The sequence below is a fragment of the Olea europaea genome, chromosome 2 (genome assembly GCF_002742605.1).
Source record: "Olea europaea var. sylvestris chromosome 2, O_europaea_v1, whole genome shotgun sequence".
NCBI lineage: Eukaryota > Viridiplantae > Streptophyta > Magnoliopsida > Lamiales > Oleaceae > Olea > Olea europaea.
This window is the reverse complement of record NC_036238.1, coordinates 7,660,655-7,670,794: the sequence shown is the minus strand read 5'-3', so window position 1 is coordinate 7,670,794 and position 10,140 is coordinate 7,660,655. Positions and strand designations below refer to the sequence as shown.

Genomic DNA, 10,140 nt, shown 5'->3' with positions numbered 1-10,140 from the left:
CTCTTGTATGTTTCATTACCCATACATATAAATCAAAGTGCAAGCTTCAACAATTTTTTTTTTTAATTCGTATATTTGTAAACCTGTTAACAAGAAATGAAAAGTTCGATAAACATTCTTTTAAACAAGAATCTTAACGAGGTTCTTGGTACCTAGCATCCACCAATCAACTACCATCTGACGGACCAAAGGTATTACTTAATATGCTTTATTTAAATTTAATTCTGAGCATGAGGTATACATTCTTATATCTGATAAGAAAAATGTTCGAAATGAGATAAATGTTATAGTATAAAATGCAAACACGATGTTAAACATATTGCTTCCATTTTATGAATTATTTTTCTAATATACTTTTAATGAACTACCGTTAGAAATATGATATTTTATCTACATAATGAGTTATGCGAACATAAAAGGCAGCGTGTTACCATTAATAAAATTTAAGCATAATTGAAATATACTTGTCATGTGATTAGGATGACTAGAAATAGCCCAACGTACCTCCAGCATGCTGAAATGGCCATTGAGAACTACATAAATTATGAAGTGAGATGGGAGCGAACTTTTGTTGAACACGTTGAAGATTTCCTTTCTAAGTGGGAGCGAACAAGGTCGTTTGGATATAATGAGGGGACAATCCTGTCGATATATCACCTTATAAGCACTATGCGACCTCAATGGAGAGATGTGGCTTATTTCGTGAGGGACATGGACTATGATTTATATTTGGAAGAAGATTGGGATAAGATTGATTTTAAAGGATACTGTGAAGATATCATAATTTTATGGAATCACAGACAACAAGCACCAGCACCTGAGCCCGAACCCGAACCCGTACCCGAACCAGAGCCAGAGCCAGAGCCAGAGCCAGAGGAAGACCTAGAGGAGGACCCAGAGGAGGAGATCGAACCAGAGCTAGAAGACCCTGAGCAAGAAGTCCAACCACAAAATTTCATTGATTGGGTTATGGATTCGGAGCCCGAGTCATGCATTACTTCGGATGACGAGACTCCATAAAAAGACGATTTTTAGGACTCGCTGGGATTAGAAATAAGTGTTATTTATTTGCTTAGAAAAAGTTTGATTATTTAATTATTTATTTGATTTTATTATTATTTTTTTTTTGAAGAACAAATTTTCTATATGTAAGGATTTGGAAATTTATTATTACAAAGATTATTAATAATATTAGAGTGTTTTATCAAATTTTTTTTCTTCTAAATTAAAATTTTATTTGTGTTAAGAAAATGTCGAGACAACAACAAAATCAAGCTACCATAAGGGCGGTACAAGATTTGGGTAGACAACAAGCACAAGCTGGCCCTGCTAGTGCAAACACTAACAACACTAACTTAATTGTGGAACAGTTTCGTCATTACAAGCCCCCGACCTTTAATGGGATAACTGGCCCTTTAGCGGCCGAGGAATGGATAAGGGGTTTGGAACGAATTTTCAAGCATCTCTCTTGCACCGATGCCCAAAAGGTTTTATGTGCAGAGTTCATGCTAGTTGATGCAGCTGGCCACTGGTGGGAGTCCGTTTCACGGACTAGGACTAAGGCACAACAACGTAACCTCACCTGGGCACGATTCAAAGAGGAAGTGATGGGAAAATACTTTCCACAAGCCCTGAGAGATCGTAAGGAGACAGAGTTTCTGCAACTTAAGCAGGGAAAAATGACATTGGTTGATTAGGAGAGGAAGTTCGAACAACTTTCTAGGTATGCAGCGCATCTAGTGAATACAGAGCAAAAGAAAGCTAGAAGGTTTGAGCTCGGACTACGCCCAGAAATTGGAGGAATCATAGCATCTCATGAATTTACCACGTACAGTCAAGTTCTACAACGAGCGCAAGCAATTGCAAATCGACTAGAACTCGATCAAACAACTCAAGAAAGTACTGAATTTTCAGGAAAGAGGAAATGGAATGGGACGAACGAAGGTAAAGGAAATGGACAAAATAAGAGGGCTAGTTTTGAAAGGCGGTTAGAGTCAAACAAGCCGAATAGTGTTCTTACTCCTTGTCCTAAGTGCAATAAGGCTCATAGAGGCGAGTGTTTGTATGGAAAGAATGTATGCTATCGATGTGGAAAGCAAGGTCATATTGCTACCAATTGTCAGGAACCCCCACCAAAGAGGGACAACGATCAAAGCAAAAAGGGACCGGCTAGAGTCTTTGCTTTAACCCAACAAGAGGCAACTGAGAATTAGGACATGACAGCAGGTAATCTATCTATATCTGAATTACTTGCCTATATTCTTATATGCTTAGGAGCTATTCATTCCTTGTTTACCCTGTTCTCATTGCCAAATCTCGAACTAGTTGCGAAGAAGGCAGTAGTGTTCTAGAAGTTACTATTCTAGTGGCAATACACTTAATACAAGCAAATAGATAGAGGTCAAGATAGAAATGAATAGAAACGAATTTATAGCCAACATATACCTTTTAGAAATGAAGTATTTTTATGCCATCCTAATGGCGGATTGGATAGGGAACTTTTATGCGACAATATGACACTTTGGGAAGAAGATAAAATTTTAGAAGTCTGGAGAAGATGAGATCAAGGTCATGTACCTCAGACTTTTCACCTGGATAAGAAAAATTTCGAGGACGAAATTATTTTAAGGGGGTGAGATTGTAACATCTCGAAAATTTTAGAATAAAACTTAATTATATTACTTGTTATATTGTTATAAAATAATAGTAATAATAATAAGGACCAAGATGACATAGGTTTTTGAATTCATATTTTATTTTAGGTCAAATAATTAAATTTTGGAAGTGTGAGTGTAAGTATATCAATATTGTACTCGTTGAATAGCTTGTAATTAATTATGCATTTTAGGCTCGGGAAAAAGTTAATTTGGATAAGTTAGGATCAAGATATTATAGTTTTAAATATGTAAGCTTTGTTATTAATTGAGTTGATAAGTAATAGTATTTTAAATAATATGTAGCCACGTGTAACTTCCTTGCTTTTGATTAGGATTAAAAGGCTAATTGATATTTAATTAAAACTCCAACATGATTTCCCTTATTAGTTAGTTAAATTAGGATTGGAGTCAACCACAATTAAACGAGAATTTATGTGATTTCCTATTGTAAGCTGTCCACTTTTTTTTGCTCTCGATTAATAGAGAATAAATACTAGCTTTTTGGAAATTAAATACGAGTTTGATTATTTAATTATTTAAATTGTTTGTTTGCATTTATATAATCATGATTATCTATAATTTGGAAAGTTGAGGGATTAAGATGAAATATATTTTGGGTCAAATATTTGGAATTTGATAAGAAGATAAGTATATCAACATTGGGCTCTTTGGGTAGCTAATATTTAATTATGTATATTAGGCTTGATTAATTTAGATAAAAAAAAAAAAACGAATCAAGTAATGGCCAATCAAAGAAAGTTATGATTAAATGAAATATTTTAAATGAATTATTCTCTTTGGTTAAACAGGTGACGACAATTGAGATAAGGAAGGATTTTAATTATACTTAATCTAAACTCTATTGTTTAAATTCCTAATGTTATTATACGTGGCCAAACCAGTTTCATTATATTTAGGCTTATCACCAATTTTTTTTGATAAATTTAATTAGCAAAAGATTTTAATATATGATCACGTTTATCGTTAATCTGATATAGATTGAATTATATCCAAATATTTAAACCTAGATTTATCCAAATTTGAATAGTAGTTCACTGCCTCTCAATTTCCAATGCACCAGGACTCTTTTTTTTTTAAGTATAAATATCCTGTATAAGTCAAGTTTCTCACATATTTTTCAAAGTAAAAAGCAATTCTCCATCAATAAATTCGTTCGAGGCAGTTGAGGAACTTTGGAAATTGGAATATTTTCTTGGATTATTCTTTCAAAAATTCTTCAATCTAACGAGGTAGGATACTATGTGCAAGTGATTCATCCTCGCAATATTATAATTTTTTTTATGTGATTTATTTCATGAAATGTTAATTGACCTGCGGGTCCTTATGAAATGAAATGTGAGATCTCCTTCGAGTCATCTCAAATATGTTAGAGTATTCGATTGATCACCGATTGCTCTTGATGGAATGATGGTATGGAATGTTGTGAATTCATGTTTTAAAAGTTATTATATTGTTTGGATGCACGTATCCTACTGAGTAATACTCATTCCTTCAATTTTAACATTTCAGGTCAGATTGGTTAACGTGGATGGTGGCTGAGTGGTGGGCAGGTTGCCAAGTAAAAGAAATTTTTTTAGGAATCCATAATAAATTTGTTAAGACATTTTATGTTTCTCTTTAATTCCATTTATGACACTATGTTTATTTGATTCAGTGTTTGAGTTTCAATAAATTAAGGTTTTTAAGTTTTAAATTTTATTTCCGCTTGATATATGATTATGGAATGATATCGGTAACTCCTCAAATTTTAAGTCAATAATATTTGGGGCGATTCAATGTACAACAACTTAGGCATAGGCTCGAATGGTTACACTACTGGCATGGTGTCTTCAAATAAGAATATGAAAGAAAAGAAAAGAAAAGAATTTTAAAATATGTATTGTTGAACGAAACAAATATATCATGTTGTTCTTTTATGATAACAATATATTAACAAATAAGGTAGTAGTATATTAGTATAATAACGCTACCATAATGGTATAATAATTAATTAGACAACGATATTATTTCCTTTCGTTTCTTAATTTTGTCACACGAACATTAAATTGAATTTGCATAGAAAAAGATATCATGATATAAATCAACTCGTAAATATAAAAACATAAAAGTTTGTTCCTATTTCTATCAAAAGAAATATCGAATCTCACAAATTCAAACATGTAGCACAATGTTGGAGTTTACATAGAAAAAATCATAAAATAAAATTGATAATGTATTTTCTTTAAAAGAAAGTGTACAGATGACATTATGATGCAGCATCAAAGGAATAATAACTAAGGACTGAGAAAGAGAAGCACATGCAGAAGAATAAGCAACAGAAGAGAAGAAGAGGAAGAAGGAGAAACAGGGGAAGAAGAGGAATTCCCAGGGAAGAAGAAAATGTGGGCAGCAAGCCTGTTTAATTGTCACTCATCATAGTCTAAGAAAATATATTCACTTACGGCCATATAAATAGAAAATAGACAAACCTGAAGCCAAGGGCTTGAGCCAGCCCATTAAAACAATTCTAACTAAATAAAAGGAAAAATTTCATAAGTAAGAGATTAAGTATTGCATATTTCAAAATTAAGAAAACAAGTTTTAAATTTCAAAAATCAAATTTTTATTAAAATTTATTTATGAATTAATTAAATATATTTAGGTCACATATCTAAAAAAATTGGTCATAAATTAACAATTTAATTAGTCACTTATTATTTCTTGATCACAAATAAAAATATTTATGTGACAAATTATTTTACGATCACAATTCAAAATTTTTATAGATCACAATTTGTTCATCAATCACAAGTTAATGAATTAATTAGTTACGAAAAATTTTTAGTCACAACTTATCAAATTATTGGTCACAACTTATTTATCAGTCATAAATCAAAAATTTTATAGGTCACATATTATTTTTCGGTTACGAATAAATTTTTTTATAGGTCACAGATCACAAATATTATAGGTCATAATTTATTAGGAAGTCACAAATTATTACTTTTTAGGTCACACATTATTTCTTGATCACATTTTATCTTTTTCATCGATCATATATTGTTTATTGGTTACAGATTAATTAATTCATTGGTTACAATCAACCAACTAATTTGTGACCACTACCAACACTTACGACCACCACTTCAACATTACCTCTAACAGCACAACCATCACCGTCATCACCAAAACCATCACCACATTGATCACAAATTAATTAATTTATTGATCACAACTTTCAATTAACCAATAAAATCATCACAAACACCCACACCCCATCCCGCCACTTTAAAGCACCGAACCACCGCCAACCACCTCCAAGGACCTTGCCCCCCGCTGCCGCCACCGTAGACATCACCACCACTACAACATTAACAGCTCCCATGTCCCATCCTACCATTCCAACGCACCACACCCCACAGCCAACAACCACTAGTGACGCCGCCCACCGCCACCACCATCAACATCACCACCACTATAACACCAACGGTAACACTCGGCAAGCGCCGCATCCAAAACCACATATCCGAATTCTTTCGTGTTTCATCTTAAGAGTATTGCCTGAGTTGGGATTGGGTGCAGGTTAAATTCCAGCCTGTTCTTCAAAGTTCTTCGAGCAAACCACAGAATATATGCTTGCTCCGAATAATAAATATTATAACAGTCAATTAATCCATGGAAAGTAACTTAAACGTGTACCAGCTATTTCAATGTCAATCTTCTTGGGGGGGAACATGAACCCGAGGTGTACAGAACATTACCATCCCCCTCTTGAATACCAACGTTTCGCAAGCAAACACAATCCCTCAAAACAGCGTTTTATTTATCAATGACGCAAGCGCCGCTTCCATATATCACCGGCTCGGTACATGACGTCGGAACTGGCTTTGATTCTGGGAAATTCTTCCCTGAATTGGTCCTCGCCTTCACCGTATGTCGCCAACCACAAGAGCCACGACATTGGCGAGAATAGTAGGCGGAGGGGGGGGGGTGGTGGGCAGTTTTGTAAATGGAGGGGAGAGAGAGAGAGAGAGGGATGAAGATGGCTGGGAGTGATTAGGGTTTTTTATGTAATTAATTTATTTAAATAGTTAATACAAAAATCTGATTTTTGAAATATCAAAGTTCCAATCTGATTTAGGAATTTTGAATAGTTAATGTATGATTTTGTGTAATTTTTACTAAATAAAATAAGTAAACGACCCAATAATAACAAAAGGGGTGATGCCCACATCACATTGTTCTCAAATTTAGTAGCTAGAAAATGTTTTGCTTTGGGAACCAGAAAACCACTTTCACCATGGAGCTGATTCCACTGCAGGAGCTCTGTAATGATCCTGGAAAAGCGGGTGTGCTTGCACTAACCTGAATTAATAACAGAATGATCATGCTTCTAAACAGCATCTCACAAAAAATTCTTTCCAGTTATGTCGTTATTATTTTTTTTTTTTTTTTGTTCACGAGCATATTTGAAGTCCTTCATAGTTATATGCTGAAGACCAGAACTCCCTTTATTGGTAGGGAAGGCTTTCCTTCCATATCATCAGGGGTTGGTTCGAATGACTATAATGTGCCCAGCCTCCGGCGGAGTTGCTTCCTAAAATATTGCCTCTTGACAGTTTCTTTTCTATACGAGGTTTAACAGCTAAATATTTACTAGCCCAAGAATCCAGTACTCTGGTTGTTGGCAGCCGTTTTCTAGTGTTTTGCCTCCTCAGTAGATTGGTGCTTGACTGCAGCACATCAAGCTCCTTAGGTTCACTGTCCAATTCTCTGTTTTCGAATTCCAGGAAATCGGAGTCAAGTAAAATACAGTAGTTTTTGTGTTCCCTTGACTCATTTCCCTGTCAGATTTAGTTGAACTTGTATATTCTCTCACTTGATTCCATCACAGAGACTCGTATTGACAACTAAAGCAGAATTATAATGTTCTTCAATCCCACTCAAGTCAGGTTCTCTTGCAACTCTGCTTAAGTTGTATGAAAAATTTTGTTCTCAAAATGTCTTAGAAACCTACCAAAAAATTTTGTTCTCAAAATGTCTTAGAAACCTACCAAAAAAACCATAAGCAAAAATATCTTAGAAACCTACTAAACAAACCATAAGAAAGCAGAATTAGGAAAATAGACAATCAACTGTATTTAAAAAGTACGCTACATACTTGAAACAATTTACTATAATACTAATTAAAAGCACCTTTACTGAATTTTTGTGATGTTCTTTTGATATGTTGAGACATCTACCAGACAGCAACTCTAGCACCTTCAACTATAACGCCAAAGAAAACAAATAGTTCTAAATTTTTACAAAAAAAAAATAATCATAATAAAATAAAAATAAAAAATAAAATCTATAGTTTTCATGTTGAAAGCTATTTCAACACATCAAATCCCCTTTCAGATAATAGAAGGTAATTAAATTTCCTACACCACCCATACCAACAAATGGAATTCTTCCACCAATCACATTATGTGCACTTCCATTTCCATTGCATTCTACAAATTAAGCACTTGATCAGTTGTATCCAAACAAAATCTTGAGCTATCTTCCTTCTTATTCCGACAAGAAGAAGAACGTTTTCTTTAATTCTACATCAAAAGTAGTATTAGTAACCAATTGTTTTTATATTCTTCCCCTTCTCAACCCCAATAAAAGATAATTGATTACAATATTTGCGCCAATGTAGATTATTTTTCCTTGGACAACACGGCCATGAAAAATAAGTAACTTTTTCCATTTCAAGATCAAGAGAAAAGTACCATAGTACAGTTTGAATACCCTAAATCCCATCTCGCAGATATTCAGCAATGCCAAGGGATGTAGTTGGAAAATGATGATCTAACGCACTGTTGTACTGCTTAAATTCCAGCAGTAATCCAAGTGAAGGGTTATAAAACTGTACACTTAGCAATTTCCTCTTAAGATCCAACAATTTATTTTACTATGATTACTTATCCACTATCAAAACAAATGAAATCATTTCACTTGTACGTACACATTTATCCTGAAAGGGAATGAAAATATTTTGTGAGAACGGAGATAGAACTAAAACAATTGAATAAGATTCAATCAATCTAATGACCAAATGTTTCAGTTTACTTAAATGAACAAAGATTATATTCACGTGATGATAAAAGTGGGGAAATACTTGTTAAACTAGCCACATTAAAACATCAGATGTAAAGTAATGATCATCTATTATAGCCTTCAAGCAACATCAGCTGTGTGTGTAGAGGTTCGTAACAGTAGATAGGGGTGAGGCATAATTACATTACTAATAATTAACAAATTTGGAAAGTGCATGATGAAATTAATGGCATTGTGCATTATCGACGTGACAATTTTTGCTTCATAATTCAAAGGTATGACTTGAATTTTGTGAGCTCATTCAATTTGGGAGTTAAACCATGACTGGGCCTTCCAAAGTAATCATTTCTCCCTCCCCCTCCCCAAATGCTAAAAAATTTATGCCACAAGCATCTTATCAATAACATAAGTACATTTTCCTACCAATTCTTTCGTCCCTGTAGGGTTGATTTCCACCAAACTCCAAGTACAAAACCGGGCTCAGTTTACCAATTTATCGACACCACAAAGGTTGAGACAACTCCAAGAACCACCACTGCCGTCGCCCCCACTCAGGTTGCTATAGGTTGGAAGTGAAGTCCAATGATGTGCCCACAAAAGGATTAACCACGGAGGTCACAGTGAAGTATATCAAGAAGCCGAGAAGTGGAGTCTTACAGAGAGAAGGGAAAAATAGGCACACCCTAGGAGGCCGAGAGGAAGGAGGGATTATATGCCAAGTAAATGTCCAAAATAGGTAAGTTAGGTTAGGGTTAAATTGTGAACCAAAAACAAGGCTCGACTCAATTAAAGTGGGCTTCAAAATAATAATATAGCCTTCCAAGGAAATGGGGCAAACCGTGAGCAACACTATTTAAAATAGGTTGCTTCGAACGGTTCATAACAATGTGGATTGTGTTGTCTTGATAATTGTGTCGATGTACTAGTCAATCATATGGCCAAAGCCGATTGATAATAAAACCGAGATTACATCATCACCCGAGGAGGTCGTTTGACAACAAATTGCCTAACAACCTCCACCTTAGTGTCAAAAGACCTTCAAAAGAAAATTATCTTCCATTAGTGACACCTCTAGTAGAAAAACAATAAAATTGGAAATCATTTACCTGTACCAATGTTTAGAAGTTCCTTGCAACTTCTAAACTTTGTCAGCGGTAGTACCTTCGTCCCCATATCAGATGGGTTGTAGTGGGTATGGACTTTCTCAAGTCTTACCATCTCTTGAGATACTATATCTCTAATGAAGTGAAGTCTAATATCAATGTGTTTAGTACGCTCGTGAAAAACAAGATTATTGCATAAATGTATAGATGGCTGACTATCAGAATACACTATCACATAATCATTTAGGACACACAGTTCATGAAGTAGACCTCTAAGCCATAGAGCTTCTTTA

At 34.4% G+C, this 10,140-nt stretch overlaps 1 protein-coding gene across 1 annotated transcript; it reads left to right on the top strand.

Annotated features, from left to right (window-relative positions):
* The first annotated feature begins 1,250 nt into the window (after positions 1 to 1,250).
* LOC111371889 lies at positions 1,251 to 2,213 on the top strand. The gene is made up of 2 exons (XM_022994046.1): positions 1,251 to 1,604; positions 1,698 to 2,213. The coding sequence occupies exons 1-2, from the start codon at positions 1,251 to 1,253 to the stop codon at positions 2,211 to 2,213; spliced, it is 870 nt and encodes a 289-aa protein (XP_022849814.1).
* The last annotated feature ends 7,927 nt before the right edge of the window (positions 2,214 to 10,140 follow it).

Coding starts and splice junctions, on each gene's coding strand:
- LOC111371889 (XM_022994046.1), top strand. CDS start 1,251: ATGTCGAGACAACAACAAAATCAAGCTACCATAAGGGCGGTACAAGAT. Junction 1,605..1,697: donor GGGCACGATTCAAAGAGGAA/GTGATGGGAAAA, acceptor TTGGTTGATTAG/GAGAGGAAGTTCGAACAACT.